This window comes from Lactuca saligna, chromosome 2 (assembly GCF_052625555.1).
Source record: "Lactuca saligna cultivar CGN05327 chromosome 2, ASM5262555v1, whole genome shotgun sequence".
NCBI lineage: Eukaryota > Viridiplantae > Streptophyta > Magnoliopsida > Asterales > Asteraceae > Lactuca > Lactuca saligna.
Window position 1 is genome coordinate 58,312,360 of NC_136418.1, and position 22,711 is coordinate 58,335,070.

The 22,711-nt window shown below is 37.0% G+C and overlaps 1 protein-coding gene across 1 annotated transcript; it reads right to left on the reverse strand.

Moving 5' to 3' along the window:
• Positions 1-10,308: 10,308 nt before the first annotated feature.
• LOC145031008 ((-)-beta-pinene synthase, chloroplastic-like) lies at positions 10,309-12,927 on the reverse strand. Its single transcript, XM_078979441.1, has 7 exons — positions 12,684-12,927; positions 12,243-12,516; positions 11,798-12,173; positions 11,420-11,632; positions 11,185-11,323; positions 10,839-11,087; positions 10,309-10,675 (listed from the first exon to the last, which is right to left on the reverse strand). Exons 1-7 carry the CDS (start codon positions 12,897-12,899, stop codon positions 10,379-10,381), a joined length of 1,764 nt encoding a protein of 587 aa, XP_078835567.1. The 5' UTR covers positions 12,900-12,927; the 3' UTR covers positions 10,309-10,378.
• Between the last annotated feature and the right edge of the window lie 9,784 nt (positions 12,928-22,711).

Below are 22,711 nucleotides of genomic sequence, written 5' to 3' on the forward strand. Positions count from 1 at the left end.
TCCTTGAATCAGTCAAAGCACGGAGTTGAAGGATCTATTTCTGAAAATAAAACTGAGTCCAAACCTGAAGTTTTAGTTTTAAATAAAGACAACAAATTTTCTGATGTTTTAAGTGATAATGGTTTTTATGATGTTTCTATATCTTCTGATACTATTATTAATGGTTTTCAAGTGCCTGATACTGTTTTGAATAATGTGGTTGGCAATTTTGATGTTTGTGATGAAAATATTAAAACACCAACAGTTTCACAAGCTTCTCCACCTAATGTACCCTCACTTGTCTCACAACCTAATTATAATTTTTGTTCTTGTGAGAGAAGCAAGGGTGTTAGTATGGAAAACAAATCTGATCAATTTAGTACAAGTTATAACAATAACAAATAGATTTGTTTCAATTGTGGTACTGGTGGTCATATAGCTAGAAATTGTGAAAACTGTATGTTCGTACACTTTGAATCCTCAAGAGGAAAGAACGAATTCAGAGGAAGGTCTTTAACTAGAAAGTCCTCTAGAAATCGTTCCCAGAATGATGATTGGAAAGATGATCGGAGTAGAAAACAGACTGTTTTTCAAAAGCATAAAAAGGTTTTTCATAACAAAGTCCCAAGCAGTTTGCCAAAATCGAGCATGGCCAAGCCAGGGTCGGTTTCGTCAAGAAGCAGCAGTGGGCCATCAATCAACTCTGGTAGAAAACTCACATGCTTCAAGAAAACTGATAATCCTCCAATTTCAAAATCACCCTGGACTATTAGAAAACCTATTTATCAATGGTTGCCCAAATTAGCTTCCAATTTATCATCCGTGTCCTCTGAAAAATCCTTAAATGATAATAAATCTGAGAAGGGATCGGGACAACCCAGGAAAATTATGACCTGGATTCCAAAATCTAATTAAACCCGCATATTTTGCAAGGATAGTTGCGGGGGAATGTCGTCAGACCTTGGTTCGTCGACCACGGCTGCTCCCGACATATGACACGAGATATCGCCCAACTGCACAACATTCAATCATTTAATGGGGGATATATCTCATTTGCAAGTGGATACGGAGGCAAGATTACGCAAAAAGGAACTGTTACAAATGGGGTGTTGAGTTTTGAAAATGTCAACTTTGCTCCTGAGTTGAAGCATAGTTTATTGAGTGTATCTTAGATATGTGATCGAGGCTATTCTATGCATTTCATTTATAAGGAATGCATGATTCTCAAGCCAGGATTTGTCATTCTAGAAGAGTGGATACTTGTAAAATCTAAAAGGGATGGGAATGCCTATATCATTGATATGAATAGCAATCTTCCAGAACAAGTTACGTGCCTTTTTTCCAAGATCTCCGAACAAACTGCAATGCTGCGGCACATAAGACTTGGTCGTGCTAATGCCAAGAACTTGAATCGTCTTGCAAAAAATGAGATGGTCTGTGGTTTGCCTGTCAAAGATTTCATCACGTTTGAAAAGTGTGTGTCATGTGCCCAAGGTAAGCATCATAGAAAACCACACCTGCCAAAATAGGTCAACTTAATTAGCCAGTGCTTCAATTGCAACATATGGATTTGTTTGGACCAGTAAACGTTCTCAGCATCAATAAAAATTATTATTGTCTGGTTGTGATTGATGATTTCTCTCGGTTTACGTGGGTTTTCTTTCTATCCAACAAAGCTGGAGTTGTCGATTTGATTAAGAAATTCATTGTCTTAATTGAGAACCAAACTAATAATCGGGTGAAGGCGCTTCATACTGAAAATGGAACAGAGTTCAAGAATTCTATACTCGATCATTTTTTAGTAGAAAAGGGTATCATGCGTCAATACAAATCTGCTCACACACCCCAAAAAATGGTGTTGCTAAAAGGAGAAACAGAACGTTAAAAGACACCGCAAGGACGATGCTGTGTAATTCAAAACTGTCAGTTTTCTTTTGGTCCGAGGTGATAAACACTGCCTGCTACGTTCAGAATCACGTGTTGATCACCAAAGCTCAGATGAAGACCCCGTATGAGATTCTATATGGTCACAAGCCTTCAGTCAGTCATTTCTGTGTATTTGGCTGCCTTTGCACCCTTCTTCACCTAGAAACCAACCCGGAGTTTAATCCCAAGGACGATGATTGTTACTTCGTAGGGTAGGCTACCCGCACCGCCTATATGGTCTACAATAAGAAGAAAAAGCAAATTGTGGAATCTCATGACGTGCATTGGTTGGAGGAAAATGAGACGAACGCTAGAGTGGGTCCGGATTGGTTGTTTGATTACACATCACTGTTCAAATCAATAAATGTGTTTTCGAGTGGCTCATCTGGATCTGTCTCTGGTTTGAAGAATATTTCTGAAGATGAAGAAGAAAAAGTTGTTTACAGACCTCCATCTGCATCCTCTTCACCATCTAAGGGGGAGTCCTTTTCTACGCCTGAGGGGGAGTCATATGTGCAACATGATAGTCCTAAATCTCCAGCCCAAAATGATACTCCTGATGCTGAAACTACGCCACTTACTCCTATAGAAAGAGAGTTCATGCCTAATGATGCTTCCTCTGTCTCTTCAACTTTTATGGAACTACTCTTTCCTGAAATTATCTCAAATGAGTTTGTAGCAGAGCCGTCTGGAGTGGGTTAATCAGCAAATGAAGGAGGTATCAACATTCACACTCTTCCTGTCTCTCTCAATGATATCAGTCAAGAGATACCTTCAAGGATTCAATGCGATCATCCGATAGATAACATCATTGGTCACTTGGGCGACGATGTTAAAACCAGAAGTCAGAGTGGAGACGTTAATAATTGTCTTTACTCTTACTTTATCCCTTAAATAGAGCCCAAGAATGTTGAAATGGCCCTGAATGAGCCCAGGTGGGTAGATGTAATGCATGAAGAACTGCATCAATTTGAAAAACTCGGTGTTTGGAAGTTAGTTAGGTTACCAAAGGGCAAGAAGTCTCTTGACACATGATGGGTTTATCGCAATAAGCAGGACGATTCAGGGGTAATTGTGCGAAATAAAGCTTGATTGGTGGTTCGCGGGTTTCAACAAGTCGAGGGTCTTGATTACACTGAAGTTTATGCTCCAGTAGCTCGCTTGGAGGCTATTCGTATCTTCCTAACATATGCTTCTTACATGAACTTTACCGTTTATCAAATGGACGTCAAGACCGCCTTCTTGTATGGCAAGGTGAAGGAAGAAACCTACGTTGATCAACCCCCTGGGTTCGTTGACTCAAAGTTTCCTAATCATGTCTACAAGTTGGATAAGGCATTGTATGGGTTACATCAAGCTCCTCGAGCATGGTATGCAACTCTAAGAAAGCATTTTCTCAAGCATGGTTACTCTCGTGGCACTATCGATCAAAATTAGTTTATCATGCATGTCGACAATGATCAAATACTTGTGCAAATCTTTGTTGATGGCGTTATCTTTGGGTCGACCAGTTCGCAGCTCTACAAAGAATCCGAAGGTGTAATGAAGAAGTGGTTCGAAATGAGTTCGTTGGGAGAAATGACCATGTTTTTGGGGCTTCAGGTTAAACATAATTCAACCAGAATCCTGCTACATCAAGCCAAGTATGTGGAAGGTATTCTTCAGAAGTTCGGGTTTCACGACACTAAATCTGCTTCAACACCAATGGTTGAAAGACCTCTTCTGACTCCAGATCCTGACAGAAAATCCGTAGATCAGACTCACTGTTGATCAATGATCGGATCGCTGATGTATCTTACTACAAGCCGACCTGACAACATGTCTGCAGTTTGTCAATGCGCACGTTATCAGGCTAATCCTAAACATTCACATCTTATTGTTATCGAAAGAATTTTTCGATATATCAATGGCAGCCTAAAATTGGGTCTTTGGTATCCAAAGAATTCTGAATTTGATTTATATGCTTTTGCTGACAGTAATTATGGAGGTTGTGAGCTTGACAGGAAATCAACCTTAGGAGGGTGTCAATACCTAGGTGACAGACTAGTCTCGTGGCAATGCAAGAAGCAACATACTGTCTCAACATCAACAACATAGGCAGAATACGTTGCTACATCGGCCTGTTGTTCTTAAGTTATCTGGATCCAACATCAGCTGTTGGATTACGGTTTGAATTATTTAGAAACCCCCATTTACTGTGATAATGAGGCCACCATTCAAATTGCTAAAAATCTAGTCCAACATTCTAAAACCAAGCACACATCGACATTAAAATTCATTTTATCAGAGAGTGTTATGAACGTTCACTAATCCAGCTGGAACAGGTCCCTACTGCTAATAATGTGGCAGATCTGTTCACTAAGCCATTTAACAAAGCTCGTTTTGATGTGCTTGTGGGTTTTCTGAAAATGATTCGTTTTGAGGATTAAGTTTTTTTTTTTTTTTTTTTTTTTTTTTTTTTTTTTTTTTTTTTAAATTTTATTTCTTTTCTTAATTCTTCAAAAATTTTAAGTTTTTTTAGGTAGGATAGATTAAATTTGCGCATTTTATTTCTTTTATTTTTATTTTTATTTTATTTTATTCTCACCCATGCACAAATTTAGGGGGAGAAATAATAAAAAAAAAATCAAAAACAATAAAAATTTAAAAAAATCCAAAAATATTAAAAATCTACAAAAATTAAAAAATATATTGCTGATAGTTATGTTTGCAGGTGTTGTGATGGGAAATGAAATTAGCAAGTGATAACGGGCAATCTGAATCTGCGTAACGTACCTAAGTTGAATCGTCTACGCTCTGTGCTCGATGCGCTGGTAGGCACAAAAAAATTTAAATGGACTTGACTATGGAGAGTTGAACTTAATGAATTTAAGGACTTGACAAACTTTGACCTAGTTAGATCCGTTTAGCCTGACATCACGAAGCTCGGATAGGTTGAGCAGGGAGATATACATGGGAATCTACCGGCCACATTAAATAACCTGTATCTAGAACTGTGGATTCACTTTTCCTCGATGTGCAGATTCTGTCCTTAATTCCGGTTGGATCGAGTGACTGGGGAATTCTGATAAACTAGGTCTATAGAAGGTTATTTTCTTTCTTTCTTTCTGTTAGTCATATGTTGCCTCCTTTGCGTGATCGAGAGATCCGACCTGGACTGTAACATATGCAACTCTATCTCTCTGCATCTTCTATCTATGCAATTCTTTCTATCTATTAGCCATATATTGTCTCCTCTACGTGACTCAAAATCCGACCCGGTACACAGTATATGCAACGTTCTCTTTTGAATCCCTCTAAAACTTCAATTAGTCATATGTTTCATCCTTTGCATGATTGGAAGAGATCCGACCTGGATGTACAGCATATGCATTCTAAATCTATCTTCTCTCTTAATGGCTGGGGCATGCTAGGAAGCGGGAAACACGTTCTAGTACAATTAAAATTGAACACATACAGGTTGTCTGTAGATCTCGCTGCTCAATTTAGGTGGACAACAATATCCCTGGTTGTAGTCAGTTAAATGATTATAAGAAAATTTTATTTAAGAATTAGGGCCGATCATGATAATAAAATTATAATCATATATATGAGTGTGTATCATGTCATTGGTAAATTGTCCAAATATTGTCACAAATTTTTTTTGTTTAAGTGGACCACAATACTGGCGATCGATGAGACGAAGATGTGATGATAAGGGTACCGACAAGTGGAATAAGGTTGTCCAACAAATTTGATCCCAACGTCACAAATTCATTCTCAGTAATTAAACTTTAAGTTGTATATTTTAGTTCGAGTTAATTTATTTTTATTTTTATTTTTATTTTGAATTTTATTTTTATTTTTATTTTGAATTTTAATTTTATTTTATTTTGTTAACTGTTAAAATATAACAATTATTTTTAATTTTAAATTTTGCAAAGTTATTTTTATTTTATTTTATTTTATTTTTAATTTTAGTTTTAATATTAATCCTCAAAAACATTTGTTTTTAAATTTTTTGAAAAATATTGGACTTTGTTGGATCCTACCTTATACTGTGCGGTTATCAGGTAAATGAAAAGTTGATATAAAAGAGGGTTTACAGCCGGATTCTTTATCACTTTCTTGATTCCGGCTGCAAACACTCATACTCTCTCTCCTCGAAAAAAAATTCATCGATTTTTGCGAAATTAATCGGATAGTTTTGAAGGTACTGCGTTTTGGACAAGGAATATGCATCTCGTTCTGTGATTAACCGAGTTTTGAGGTTGAAATCGACAAAAAAAGGAGTTTCGGAGTTTACGGTCGAAGCTTACGGCCGTAAGGTGTTTGCGACCGTAAACTCCTCAAATGACCATTAACATCCGATTAAGGGTTTACGGCCGTAAACCCTCGTTGACCGCAAACATGGACTTTGATCAGATTTTCAATTTAAAAAAAAAATATTAATTAATTTTTGGGTTTAACATTGATTTATTTAAAATATTATTTGCCTTACTTGGTGTGTTTCAGTGCAGATAAGATGACAGCGTTAAAATTTGCAAATATGCACAATCTAGCTATAGTTCTCGCTGATCCTCCACTGACTTATGGGGATTTCAAGTCGATGATTCACGGGTTACGGGAGTGCTATCTAGCTTCTGCTATCACAATGAACACGGTTGTATACCAGAAGACCATTCAGAAATTTTGGCAAACTGCCAATATGATAAGGGACGATAATGGAGCTGTAACTGTAAGTACGATTGTTTAGGGATGCAAGATTGTTATTGATGAGACCTTTGTGAGAGAGGCGTTGCTGATAAACGACCTTCCGACCTTTCCCACGGAGATTGGTATTAGTGATGCTCAGAGAATTCTACGGAGGATGGGATATGAGGGCGATTCTCCACCAACTATGAAGAAACTTCTGCCGCCTTATTGGAGATGTCTAGCCCATGTGTTCGTGAGCTGTATCTCCGGCAGAAGGTCAGGTGCCGATGAGATATCCCTAAGAAACACTAGCACGATTGTTTCTCTTGCTGCAGGGATAGGTTTTAACTTTTCTAGATTTATTTTGGACGAGTTTGTGGTGAACATTAGTGCTACTACTCGGGATACTTTCCTAATGTATCCTCGATTTATTCAGCTATTCATCAACAAGCGGTTTCCTATATGGTGAAGGATGGAGAAAAACTAGATATGAAGTCTTTGGTTCCTCACACCATTGGACTCATTAAACAAAACCGAAATGGGAAGGTGGTCTTTCAGCGGGTATATCCTTTGGTCAACTTTGGACGATTTGCAGAACCGACCGAAGCAGCTGAATCTCATGGATCGTCAGACAAGATTTCGTCAGATCATACTTCATCAGAAAAGGTTATCTCAGAAGGTGATGTGGTAACAGTATCGGATCATAAAGAAGAAGAAACTGTTACTCATGTTGTATCTGTTGCAGAAGAGCATAACCTACAAAATATTCAAGTTGAAGGAGATTATAATGAAGGGTCATCTAAGTACACGGTCGAGCCCAGTCAATTTGAAGATCTTGATCTTACCGGCTTTGATCAAGATGACATTCCTGAGACTTTTGGAAGAAATGATGATTTCCTATCAAGTGTAAATCTTAATACATTGCTAGACAGTGTCAGTGATGTTGCTATCCCGGCAACAGAGACAAGGGAACATGAAGATGCTTTTGATTCAACCCCCGTTTCTCAAGCACAAGTGGTTGGTTCTTCAATTCCTATGGGGACGGTGTCAGGGATTCCTCCCATTGACAGTGCATTGCCTATATCTAAACCACTTGAAGATGATCAACAAACAGACCAGCCTGTGCAACCTCCATCAAAAAGAAGGAGAAGAGATCCTAGGGTCGGGCTTTTGGACTCTGGCCTTTCTCAAGGTGTGCCTACTCCTCTAACTACTACCCCGGCTATCGTAACCGCAGAACCATTTAGTGAAGGCCCCAATACTGTTTTTGAAACCGGTGGCTCCTCTATACCACCAGGGTTATCTCCCCCAGGGGCAGATCTTGAAGAATCTTGAATTCGTTTGGCTCAGTTTTTGGCTCAAGAGAAAAACGTTGCTACTACTTCTAAGGCGAAATGGATTGTTTTTAATGAGGATCAATCTGGAGATGAAGATTATGTAATCAACGAACTTTAGAAAAGGGTCAATGTGCTTGATCAGAAAAACATTGATCTTAGCATCCAGGTTGAAGATCTTATAAGTGAAAATACAAATCTAAAGATTCAAGTCTCTGATCTCAAAGAAGATGGAGTTACCAAGACCAAGCAGATTTCTGTGTTGTAATCTCACTTCAATCTTATGACCTCCAACTACTTTGATTTGAAGAAGAAACTAGAAGAAGATTTTGGTGTTAAGTACAAGACTACTGGTGATGAACATAGAATTAATTTTCACTCTGAGGCTCACCCCATCCCTGTGCCGACTGCTAATACCTCACGGGTTGTGAATCGCTTCGAAGAAGAACCTGCCCATGCTCCCCACGTTGCAAAGATAATCAGATTCAGACAAGCTGAAGCAGCTGAGAAGGGACAACTATTATTCAAGAGGAGTTTCGATACAAATGCACCTAGGAACAAATCCACAATCATCGTAACAGATCTCGAGCCCGCAAGGTTTAGAGACACATACGGTGATAGGTCAGGAATTATTTCTTGGGGTTTTCATGATCCCTTGAAAATGTGGATTGTGAAGAGCGGTAATACAGAGCTCTATAAGTACAATCATGACTTCAATTCTTGGACCAAAGTAGATCTTTTGGAGCTATCTGAATCTCCCTTCTCAAATCCAACAAACAACCAACAAGCAACCAACTTCAAACATTTCCTTGAAGACCAAGTGAAGAAGGGATTCCCATCGATGAAAACTACTGAATCTGTTATAAATATTATCCAGATGTCGTTGACCCTAAAACTGGTCATCCCCTCCAAGTGGTGATGTGACCTGCTACAAAACAGGTCAAACAAATTTCAGTGCTTCAGAGCTATCCAGAGGGATCTTTGAGTTCATTGCTTTACTGGGTATTTGATGAGACAATAACATCTTCTATCATCAAACTTAAAGAAGGATGCATTCGTCTATACGACAGAAGGGATTTGTTCCAGTTCACAAAATGGGACATTCATCACTTGATCGATTTTCAGATTCAAGTTGTTGAGGAGATTTTCGACTCGGCTGTGAAAGAGTACACTACGATGGTTGCCGAGATTATTGATAAGAGAATGTGGAATGGAGCCATGGGACTGGACGGTGTAATGATCGTGAACAAAGATTGACCTAAAGCTAGCACCAAACCAATGGGGAGATTGAAGGATCTAATTAGTGGTTTGGTCTAGACTTTCTATGTATTAGGTCATTTTGGTTATTTGATAGTTGATTATAGTATATTTGGAGTTTACGGCCGTTTGTGATGAGTTTACGGCCGTAAACCCAGGGCCGGCCCAATATTGTATAAATAGGGGTTTGCTAGGTCTTTTGTGGTTGTTGATGCCTCAGTATTCTCAGCTCCTGTAACCGCAAGTTGTACCAGACGTGATTCTAATAGAAAAGCGTGTGTAAGCTTGTTTGTTTTTTATTCTACTCGTTCTTACTTGATTTACTGATTATGTTTGCTATTTGATCACTGGTAAGATCCATTTTAGGACCTTACAGTGTATGAACCGGAAGGTCAGTATGGTATGGACCGGAAGGTTGACAGAGTAGGACCGGAAGGTCTACTCAGATTGTGGGACCGGAAGGCCCCTGAGACACATTGACCGGAAGGTCTCGTAGAGCTACAACCTCGTGTGGCTAGTTTTATGTACGTTGTATTTTGGGGAACTCACTAAGCTTCGTGCTCACCGTGTTATGTGTTATGTGTTTCAGATTCTTATCAGGATTGCGAGAAGGTGGCGACTCGATTGTACACACACACGCACACAAGAGGGAAGAGTCATGAATGTGGATGCTGGATTTTGATGATAATGTTTTGAAATCTTTGTTGACTATTAAAAGGTGTTTATTTAAAGTGACATGTGTTTTATGAAATTAAAAATAAAAAATTTGGTTTGAAATTCACGCCGTTACAATTGTTAAGAAAATATACTATGTAAAGCTAAGCAACTTAAAATCTCGTTCGCAATTTTCTGGTTTCTATACTATTTTAATTTATGAACAAAACGTTTATGTTGCTACCCTTTGGTTAGAAGTTATTTGATAAAATTGAACCATTTATGTTTGAACTTCTTTATGATTCATATGAGAATCTTAACTTCATTAACCATTTAGAAGCCCCTAAAAATTTTTGATCGGTTCAATGTTGTATGAAACATGCTCAATGCTAACCAATTGGGATGTAACCTAATTTTTTTTTATTTAGAGGTTATCAAACAAAATACCCTAATACTCACAATAGTTAATTACCCAATTTAGCAGTTGATAAGTAAAAGAACTATAAGAAAAAGACCCTAAATTCCAACATTTGTTACATTATGGCTAAAGCAGTTTATGGTAACCCTTGGATTGGATTAACAAATAATGATAATACATGGGTCCTCATCATGTCCGAGTAAGCATGCTTGTCAACATCATATGCGAAGTGGCCCATCCTAGCAAGGTTCGTTACACATTCAATGAACTCTTGTGGAAATAAAGAACCAATTTTTTGGCGTTCTTTATTCAACTTCTTCCATGTCTCCACGATTAATCGTTCTATATATTCTCTTGCTTCCACTTCTGTGGCACCACTCTCTTGCATATAGCATTGGATAGACTTTGGAACATCCCCTGTTTCCAACTCTTCCTATAATTAACAACATTAAGTTTATGTATGCTAGCTCATAATTGTTTGCACACTCGTGCAAATAAATTGGCTCCCTTGTCCGGTGATTTTAACATTTACCAATTGAATTGAGTGTGAGTGTGTAATGATAAATAAACCGGTAAGATAGTAGCATAAAAATTACCGATGATGTGGCCAAGTCATTAGTGAGTCGCACGATAACAGATGCATGTCGAATTATATTTTCAGCACTACCTATGTGTTCCAATTCTTTTTCAGTAACACTAGTTAAAGTTAACAAATAGGCATGCATGATGACTACACCAGCTCCTATTGATATATATGCATTGGTAAGGAACTCGTTCAACGTCGGCGTATATCCATTGTTATACCATCTTGCTTCTATTAGGTAAGAGTTGCATAAATCATGCCACTGCAATTCAAACAATAAAAATAAAATACCAAATTGTATATTACAACTGAAATGGTATATATATATATCATTTTAGATAAGTAAGAAGTAAAATTACCGTTCTTTTAAGGTAAGGAAGTATGAAGAACTCTTTGTTTGTCAATGTGCTATATGCTATCTCGTTAATCGAGTTGTATAATGCCAGAAAGCATATTCTCATATAATGTGGAAGTTCCTCGATCATATTGACATCCCACCTGTTAAACATATTTTTTTGTCAATCACAAAATTGAAAACAAATAATTCCAAGAGTTACAAAAAAACATTCGACTAAAAGAGAAATGGACATCGACCTGCTCACAATGTCTGTGAATTGTTCGAGTTCATGCAAAGTACCATACACATCGTAGACATCATCGATTGTAGTTATCATGGCAAAAATCTTTGTAAGAGTTGTCCTTCCTTGAAAGTTAGGCCTGTAATTTTCAGCAATACTCCACATAAAGCTCTCCACTAAATGATCACGAGCAAACCCGAACTTCTCCCAAGATGTTTCTTTCCACCACCTATATATTTAATTAGATACACTGAATTTACTTAGTGATGAAGCCTCGCGTTGACAAAACTTAACCTACTGAGATTCACGTAAAGATTTGTGTATGCTATGAATCTAGTTGTTTGCGACATCTTTGTTTTTTTTGTCTAGCAAGTAAAAGAAAATATGCATGGACCTTGATGCGTATTTGAGATCTTTTTGGTGTATTGCTTGCACTGTGTTAAAGTCCAATTTGGCGAGCTCAATCAATGTGGAATTCGTGCCACTTCTTTTCTCGTAAGCTTCAATAAACCATTTCGCCTCCACTCGTGGGACTCTCCAATGAAGCGGAAAAGTTAATGCATGACTTATTAACGATGACATATTTTGATCAACCATGTTCTTCAAATTTTCTTTCAGATATCTTGCTGCGTAATCTCTAGCATCATCCAATAGATTCTCATCCTCTACTGAATAATAGGAAGCCTCATACAAGTTTAGGATACCAACGATATCTTCATTGAAGCGCCCATTGAAATTCCCTCTCTTATCCTTAAGGTCCTCAAATATCTCTACATCCAATGCAGTTAAGTAATTATATTAATGCAGTTAAGTAATTATATCCTTAATTTACTACATACCTTGAGGAATATGATATCCATGTTGTCTGAAGAGTCTAAAATAAAGAGATTTGAGATTTAGATCCATTTTCGACCACTTGTCTTGACTTCTGTAATATAACTTCTCCAAGACATCTCTTATTTCTTCTTCAAAATGATATGATATGCCGAGTCTCTGTAAATCATCAACCAAATTGAGTACACTTAATGGATGTTCCACCTTTTCATGCTCTTTTCTAATCATGGTTCTTATTTCTTCTTTAAGAGCTTGCAATCGTGCCATATACTTCCCTCCCTAGAAACACAAACAAGCACGCATATATGTTTATTTAACTGTTGGCTCAAAGAAAGAACAAAGCTAGGAGATTATTAATTAATAACTTGAAAACAAATACACTTTAAATTAAATACTGAAACTTGAAAACAAAGACACTTTAAATTAAATGTTATCTGCACACGCACAGTGTATTTACTACCAAGCGATTGAACATAATCATACGACCATAACGAAGGCTGATAATTTGCTGATCTTCTGAGAGTCGTTGGCTTAGTAACATCTGTAAGTGCTATGGGTTGCTGTGAAGTAATTAATCTCTTGTCACAGACAAGAATATTTCTTTGATGAAAAGAACTATTCGAAAGGATAAACGGAGAAGAAAATTTCCATATTAAAGCCATTAGAATGTTATTTTTGTTTGTTTGGTTAAGTCTTTATGAATGGTATATATAGAGGTTTACATCTTGGATCAATCTAATATATTATTCATAGCGTGAACCATGTTTTCAGAAACTTATCTAGAAGCCACTTTTGTTTTATATTTTAATTTTCTTTCAATACATCAACGTTTTTTATATTCTTTCTTTTTTAATCATTTATGGATGACTGTAAATGCATGAACAAAATCTGAAACGCAAGAAATTGATTCTTCTTTATTGATTATTGTTATTTTATTTTAATATTAAATAACGTCCACTTCCCTTGATCCCTTCATAACTATAATAGAACTTTCAATTACACCCATTTGATTTGCAAAGAATTTCACTTAACATATTTTACTTATTGAGCTTTTTATTAACATCAATGTCATTTTAAAATATAATTTGAACTTCTTCTAGCAATTTTTATATTTATAATATTTTACTTATTTTCAAAATTTACAGTATATTGATTTTGAAGATTAACCTAATTTTTTTTATAGCTTTTAACACCTAATAATCGATATCAATAATACATAGTTTTATTCTATGTTATATAGAATGATTATGTATGTCTTTTGGTATATGGTTTTTACGAACAGTGTAGTGTGGATTTTTCGGTGCGGTATATAAAACGGAACTACAACTACTTGGTTTTTATAAAGAAAAAAATCCATCATCAATTATTTGTTTGCTTTATTCCCACGACTTGAGAATAGTGGTTAAGGTTGAGTCACACATAGCCGTACTATCCTGTTGGTGTTGATTCAATCAAAGATCAAGAATTATGGTTTAACCATTGCTTTGGTTTCCAATTCAAATTCCTATATCAACATTAGCTTAGTCTAGGTTGTTTTATCTACATGTATTCATCCCCCTTCTTAATACATTTCCTATATGTAATGTGTTTGTCCAGCTCACTGTTGGCTTCCTTTAATGACTGCTTATCTTTGTTGTTCAAAAAAAAAAAGTTGAGTCACACATGAGATCTATTGTTTAAACTCTAATATATATAAAAAAAACTAGGTATAAGATTCATTTATTATATAAATTAATTAAAAAAAATCAAATATAAGAGTCTAAATATTTAAAAACTTTGGATTTATAAAAAAATAAAAAAATAATGAATTATTAAAATTGGTTTTTTTTATCTTTAAAATGTAAATAAATAAACAAAATAAATTAATGAGGTTTAATTTGGTTATTTTGAAATAAGAAGGTAAGTCTATTAATAAAGTTGATATTTATTTATTACTAAAATTATTGTAATTATTATATCAAAATATTGTGAAATTCATTAAATAAAAAAACTCATAAAATGATATGTAGAAAAAAACTGAATCAAAATAACTATAAAATAACATTTGACAAATTGAATAAGAGTGTAATATAAGGCAATATATATATATATATATATATATATATATATATATATATATATATATATATATATATATATATATATATTAATTTATTAAAATAGATATATCATTAGTGTTTAACGATTCACATTTCATGTTGGTCGGTCATATGATATGATATGCTTTAGTGTTTTATTAGGTTTGTTTTTGTGGTTTTTTATTTTGTTTTTACGGTACTTTTGGATTTTCATTTAGTAGGTTAGTTTTTGCTTACCCCAAAATAAAACTCTTAAATTCAAAAAATAGTACTGACATGACTTTATTTTATATATATATATATATATATATATATATATATATATATATATATATATATATATATATATATATATATATATATATATATATATATATATATATATATATATATATATACACCCGTATATTGCAGCGGTTGATGATGATTAGTTTCGGACGGCTGATAATTTTCCTTTGGAAAATGTCATATTGCAATGAACACACATTGTATCACCAAATATGATTTACCGTGATAATATCTATTATGTTTGTTATTGTTTTAGATTTAAAATAAAGATATGTTAATTTTTTGAGTAAATTACACGAATGGTCCCTATGGTTTGGGGTAATTTAAACGTTTGATCCCTAACTTATTTTTGTAACTCGGAAGGTCTCTACTGTTTGCTTTTATTATATGTTTGATCCCTACTTTGTGTTTTTTTTACGTGCTTGGTCCCTGTCTTACCTAAAAATACTATTATTTAAATAGAAAAAATAGTGGGGTAAGTAAGGTAAGGTGAAGGGGTGGAATTGTGGGTGTGTTTATCATAAGTTAAAAAACCAAGGGAAAATAGTTTTTTTAACTAAGACAGGGACCAAACGCGTAACAAAAACAAACAGTATAGATCTTCCGAGTTAAAAAAATAAGTTATGGACCAAACGCGCAAATTACCTAAACCATAAGGACCATTCGTGTAATTTATTCTAATTTTTTAATTTAAGAACGATAGAATGTTGTTTTTTGGCTTTAAAAAATAAAAACGTGTTGTTGTTGACGTTTTATAATAGAAGTTTGTTTCGATTTTAGTTTAAATACTTTATAAATATGTTTAGGGTTATCTTTAAAAGTATATTATCATTTTTGGTTAAAAATATAAATATGTTAATTTTTTGTTTTAAAAATATAAATAACCCATTGATAAAGATTAAAATAATATTAGATGTATGTTTTACATTTTAAAATACTAGCCGTTTACCCGCGCAAAACGGCGGACGATAAATAGTTTGTTTCGACAATTAATTTCTTTTCTATGGAGAATGATTATTTTCAATTCAATCATTAATTTGTTTTAGGAAACATGTCATATTAAAAATAAAGAAAATTCATTAAATGATCAAATTATAGGGTGTTGAGTATTTATTTGGATGAAAAAAGATCTGATCAAAACCTTGGAAGAGAAGATTTATAGAAATTTGTTTAAAATTTAATATTATTTTATTAGTGAATAGTTGTACAATTAAATTAATGATTTGGACGTCTTAAAAAATTATTATTATTTTATTCAATCTATTTTTAGAAATAGTAGGATTTGTTTTATAAGATAGTAAAAATATAAACATATTTAGTTTTATGGTTTAGGATTTATGGATATGTTAGGATTTGGTGTTTAGAATTTAAATTTCAATACTTGAATAATAATGACAGACGGATTACGACATATATCAATGTTATTACTGAGAAAAAAAAGTTTAGCATAAGAATTATGTTATATCTTGAAAAGTATCAATGATTTACGAGAAGGAAAAACATCTTTCTTAAATTTATGTTTTCATATTTCAGTGTGCAAAAATGAAATTAGAAAAAAAAAACATGGGACATAATATATTTTATATCAGTGCCCTTCTTCTACACTTTCATTAAAGAATTACCAAAACGAAAACGAAAACGACCTATGATTAGGGCTACTCCACCGGTGTTGTGCTCAAGAAATCGACTTGTAATTGTCGCCACTGTTAACTCCCTCGCGATTTACATGATTATTATATTCTTTTTCTCCCAAAGTAGGTTATTTCGAATAAACTTAAAGTCAGTCGACTCATTAAATTAGGGTTTCCTGTGTCGAATATGTTCATTGATTAACCGTTTCTTCCCGATCTACTTGATTTTTCAGCTCTTGAGGTATGATCTATCCGCGGTTTTCTTTGAGTCTTATTTTGGTGCTGATCTCGTTTAATCCTTTTTGAAGGTCGGATAATGCTTTAGAGTATAGATGTTATTTCATGATTGAATGAACTAGGCTTATTAAATTATTTGTCTTCAGACCGTCTAATTTTGTTTTTTCATACAATTATCACAATATCTTTTTATCTGATTTTCTGGCCTAGTAAACCTTACAAAAAGCTTAGTTGATAAGTCAATCAACAATGGAGAGATGAAGCAACCTCATGGTGACATGGATCTTGAGGAAAACAAAAGCCAACATCATCAAATTCCAAAATACAACCAGAAAGAGTTAAATGTCGCCCTAACATTATGATTTATTTACTCATATGATTAACATTATACATCTTGGCTCTAGTGATTTACTCATTTGGATGTCATTTTCTGCTATAGGTAATTAAAAAGATCACGAAGTTGGATGCAACTGATCCGTTTAACAGACCTGTAGATCCAGTCAAACTTGGAATTCCTATAAGCAGTTTTTTTATTATTTTCTATAAATATATGCTTCTTTGTTACATTATTGCATCATATATTCTAATAGTGATTTTGGGTGGATTTTAAACAAGGATTATCTAGCTGTGATCGATACACCAATGGATATTGGTACAATATGAAACAATCTTGATACGGTCTAAAGTATATGAATTTAATAAATGTGTTTAAAGATGTTGAATGTATTTGGTATAATGGTGTCAGATATAATGTTGAAAGTGATTACATTTTGGAGCTCACGAAGCACATGAAGGCGCCCTTCATGAAGCACCAGAAAGTAGCTCGCTTACAAACAAGACAATCACCCCCATTATTGGTAAGGGCCCCACATTGTTATCATTAACATTTTGCTTTTATGAAATCATGACACCATTTTTAATTTAAGATTTCACTTCTGATGAAGAGAGTCATCTATTTTCAAAGAAAAACACCACCCTGTCCCCACCTGCCAATAATGGAAGCCTTCCACCTCAAAACTAGGTTGGCCCTATCCAAGTAGTAGTAATTGAGCCTAGTCCGATCAACATGCAGGCTGGTCAAAGTCAAAGTCAAATCCAAAATCAAATATACAAAGCTCTAACACTCAATCTTCATCAGAACAGGATGATGATCCCCAATATTGTATTCCTGGTTAGCTATCTACAAAAAATTCATTATATTTTGTAAGAAGTAAGTCATATATATTTGACTTGGTTAGCTGTAATTGGCTGAAAACAAATTATATTCAAGTTCTAATTCTATTTCAAAAAATAAACCTAACAGTTTTTTAATTGTTCTATTATGTATGTTACACATGTAACACCCTAAATTTTCAAATAAAATTTTCATTTATAAATCCACACAAAACACATTTTAACATTTCTCAAACCAATTTTCCAAATTGTTTCAAATAAACTACAATAAATTGTTTCTCAATATCCCAGAATCCTTAAAACACAAATCAACTAGTTGTTGTGTACAATCATGCCGACACATTCTCGCGATCCTAAGATGTACCTGAAACACATTTCACACAACACTATGAGCACAATGCTTAGTGAGTTCGCTAAAATACCGCATATAAATAATTAGCCTCTCATGGCTATATCTCGATAAGAACCCTCTGGTCATGTGTCTCAGTGAAGACCCTCCGGTCTCATGGATCAGGTTGGACCCTATGGTCCTATCTCAATAAATGCACTGAAATAATATACAACATAAATCACAAAGACAAAATACATAATATCACATATCTTAGTATAAGCACATAAGACCCTCCGGTTAGTGACACAAATAAGACCATCCGGTTGCACAGTAAATGCCATTCAAGTAAGTATAGTAAGAAGACTGATGGGTTTTATACAAACAATCCTATGTGTGCATGCAACCCTTGATTTGGATCTATGTTTTCACTAATAGATACACAACATTATGAACACATGAATAAAACCCTAATGAAGCTTGCTATTTTCGAAAGTCATATATAAGGATAGATCACATACCTCTTGTTGTTATATTGTAATAACAACATAAATCATCAAACCCTAAGTCTTGAGAGTAAGCACCATAAGTGTAGTGCCTCTAATGGATCACAAACACCATAAGCAATTGGAGAGTGTAACATCCCGAAATATCAAGAGTAGAGTTGAAGGGCTAAAAGTGTAAAATTGAAGGTCAACTCGGCGAGTCCATGGGTGGACTCGGCGAGTAGGGTCACGACTCAGGTCGCGTGTTAAGTGGCCAACTCGACGAGTCCAAGGATGGACTCGGCTAGTAGGCGCTGTGTATGGAAAACCCTGATTTCGAATGGTTGAGCCCTATATAAAGAACATCATATCTTCTCTCCAGCCTCCTTATCATTCCTTGAGTTCCAAAAGCCCTAAATTCGTGAGGAGACCCCATTATCAAGTGAATTAGAGCTTGGAGAAAGATATTTGGTGCTTTAAGCTTGAAGATTGGAGGCTTGTATCAGGAAGCTTAAGGGAGATCAGGAATCTACAATTGGTTTGGCTCATTCTAGGGGGTAAGGAACCATTTCCTTAAGCTATTTTCTTCATAGGTTCATGTGTGGTGGTTGATATGACATCTAAATTGAGATAGAAGCTTGGATCTGAGGATGCTACTTCAGATCTAGGTTTGGAATGGTCTTATATGTCATAAAGTCCCTGTTGATGAGTGATTGGTGAAGCTACCTTGTCCCAAACCCTAGCCCTAGAGAGTACACGTCTAGATCTCCTTGGATTCACGTAAAGATTGCCACTTTACGTGATGGATGGCTTGTAAAATAGTAGATCTATGGTTTAGAGCTTCTACATGGCTTGGAAAGCCTCCGTATGGATTCAGATCTAGGAGTACTCGGCGAGTCACAAGGGTGTACTCGGCGAGTAGCTTGAAGATAGGCTGGAACTCGGCGAGTTGGAAGAACAACTCGGCGAGTTGGAAGAAATACTCGGCGAGTTGGTTGTAGATAGCCTTGGACTCGGTGAGTCTGTTCTTGGACTCAGTGAGTCTGGGCGAGAGGTCCTAACCTTTCTTCTGGTTGTGCTATGACTCGGTGAGTCAAGGGATGACTCGGTGAGTTATGTGTGAGTGGGCTCAGAGTTGTTGGACTCGGCGAGTCTCGGGGTGACTCGGCGAGTTGGGTCGCGAATTGAAGGAGGTTCTGTGTATGAGGACTTGACGAGTCATCGGGTTGACTCGGCGAGTAGAGTCAGTCAGGGGTAGACTTTGACTTTGACTTTAACCTAGGGTTGACCAGGGGTAATTTCGTAATTATTGGTATTTATTGGATTCAGTCTTTTTGGCTATTGGCAGTGTTGGAGTTCGAGTCGGAGGTTGCAGCAGTGTGATCTTATCCTTTCAGTCAGCAGTTGCGAGGTGAGTTATCCTCACTATATTAATAGGGTCTAAGGCACCAAGGCCGGCCCTTCATTGGATTGAGATCTGGGTATCTGTTGTTATGTTATTGCTTGATATGTTTGCATCCGGGTAGTTAGGATGGTGTTCATTAGAGACCTGGTTAAGGTCGGTATCCTGATATATAGGATGATGCTATGCTAGTGACCAGTGAGGTCGGTATCCTGTTAGAGTATGTTGTGTTATGTGATTTGCTAGATCGGTTTGACTGAATATGAATTGTTATGTGATTGTATGTTTATGTGCACATGGTTGTTTGGACTGGAGTTGGGTTAAGGCGGGTCCTGCTTTGTGCTGTAGGCCAAGATACCCAGGGCGGACCGGTTGTTCCGATGGCCCAACGAGCGGTCCAGATAGGCTGTAGGCCCCACGAGGGCGTACCAGACGTGCCGAGGCTCGGAGAGTGGACCAGGCCGATTGAAGGCCCGATACGGGCGGACCAGTCATATTGTAGACTCAAAGAGTGGACCAGGTGGGTTGAAGGCCCGGTGCGGGCGGACCAACCACACTGCAGACTCGAGGGACATGACCGGACTCAGAGGGTGGACCAGATGGACTGAAGGCCCAACACGGCGGACCAGTCTCATAGTAGACCCGATATGCATGGGTGTTCTGTGATTCGTTATGATATAGCATGTTATGTGTATGGTATATGTGGTTGGTATTTTGGGGGTATCTCACTAATCTTTCGGGCTTACAGTTGTGGTTTAATGTTTTTCAGGTTCTTCAGGAGACTGTGGCAAGGCAAAGGCGTGATCGTACCGCTCCTCGTGTTTATGTTTTATGAAATGGACCTGGGAATACTCTGATAATAAATGTATTGAAAACCTTTTTGTAATAATTTAATGAATTGGGTTGTTTTTGAAAAATTTTAATTTTATTGAAATTTTGGTCGTTACAAGTTGGTATCAGAGCCTTAGTTTGAGTGAATTAGAGGAACACTTGTGTGACTCCAGTCTCAAATCGAGGAGGGTTTTCAAAAGAGAATTTAAAATGGTTTTCAGAATAAGTAAAGGAGGACGCAGAGGTACGATCAGCCAGAGCCAGTAAGTAACCCCAAAATACCATACATGATATTTGTTTTATTGAGCATTGATAGAACATCATGCTAGTGTTAGGGTAGGGATCTTCAGGATTTCGTGATGTGTTGCCTGATTTATGATGCCTGTTAGCCTAGGGTTTCATTGTGAGAGATTTCCAAAGTTCCTCTAGTAGTGAGGGTAGAGCGTTGTTATGTATGTTTTCACTATGGTGTTGTGGTAGTACTTCATACAAATATGGGTAGGTGTGGAAGGTAGTATGGGCCCGTACTACTGAAAGCACAGGACCCATACGCGTATCAGGGAAACCATGACCTCTAGGGTTGGGTTGAGAGATGGTTCCTGGGATAGTGGGAAGTGTCTGAGATTTTGGTGGTTTATTTTCAGTATGGAGATTTCAGGGCATGCTGGGAGTGGATCCGGGTCAGGATCGGGAGCAGGAGAGGGAGTTCCGGGCGGGTCCGTACCACCCAAGGTTATGGGATAGATGAGCGCAGGCGATTTGGATGCGAGGATTCGTGAGATCCTGCATGATGAGGTTGCTACATTGTTCCGGGCCGAGCTGCCGGAACTGTTTGGGTTGATCAAGACCGCCATGGTGGAGTATTTTGATGAGCGCTATGCGGCTCTCACGGAGACGGCTGCCGCGGCGGCTACAGCAGCTGTAACAGCGGCAGGGGGAGGAGCGATTAGAGTTTTTCAGTATCGGGACTTCGATAGTACGAAGCCTCCCACCTTTGATGGAATTCAGTATCCGATCGTTGCTATGAGATGGTTATCAGACGTGGAGGGGTGTTTCTTCACATGTTCATGCCCTGCTGATCAGAGGGTGAGGTGTGCTCTGAACCTGTTAAGGCTCGGGGCAAAGGATTGGTGGAGATTGACCACAGGGTCATATTCGGATGCGTAGAGGGCGGTGGTTTCATGGGATCAGTTTAGAGAGATGTTTAACACTCGTTATGTTCCGCAGGTTGAGAGGGAGAGGTTGGCTCAGGAGTTCCTTGAGCTGAAGCATGATTCGGAGTTGGTGACGGAAATCACCAGGATGTTTACTGAGAGGGCGATGTTTTGCCCTGAGTTCGCTTCAGAGCAGGCTCAGATGTCCCGATATCTGAGTATGCTAAAGAGAGATATCAGACAGTTTGTGTCCACGCAGAGGTGAGAGACTTTATTGCAGTTGCAGGAGGCCGCCAGGCGGCGTGAGTTAGAGATTGAGTTGCAGTTGCGTGAGCTGAGGCAAGCTCCGGTGCAGTCGCAGCCGGTGACGAAACGGTCTAAGACCGTTGATTCCAGGACGGGAGATTAGGGCAGCCACGTTTGTGGGAAGTGTGGGCGGGGTCACACCGGAGTTTGTCGGTCCGGTGGTGCATGCCGCTAGTGCGGAAAGAAGGGGCACTATGCGAGGGATTGTCGGCAGTCAGCGTCGGTTCGGGATTTGAGGATTTGTTATCATTGTCATCAGGTTGGGTACTTGAGTGTCAACTGCCCACAGCTTGTTGCAGGACCGGTGCAGGCTCCAGCACCGGCCACTTTGAGGATCACAGGAGGAGGTGAGGGTGGAGCGAAGCCCCCAAGGGCTCAGGGCCATGCTTTTCAGCTTTCAGCAGAGGAGGTCAGAGCATTGCCAGATGCAGCTGCGGGTATGTTCCTTTCTTGATATCTCGTTATCTTGTGATTATTATGGTGTGTTATTTTATGGCAGTCGTGTTATATGGGTTTTTCGTTCTGGTATCTGTTGTTCCTTGAGGGTTTGGTATGGTTATG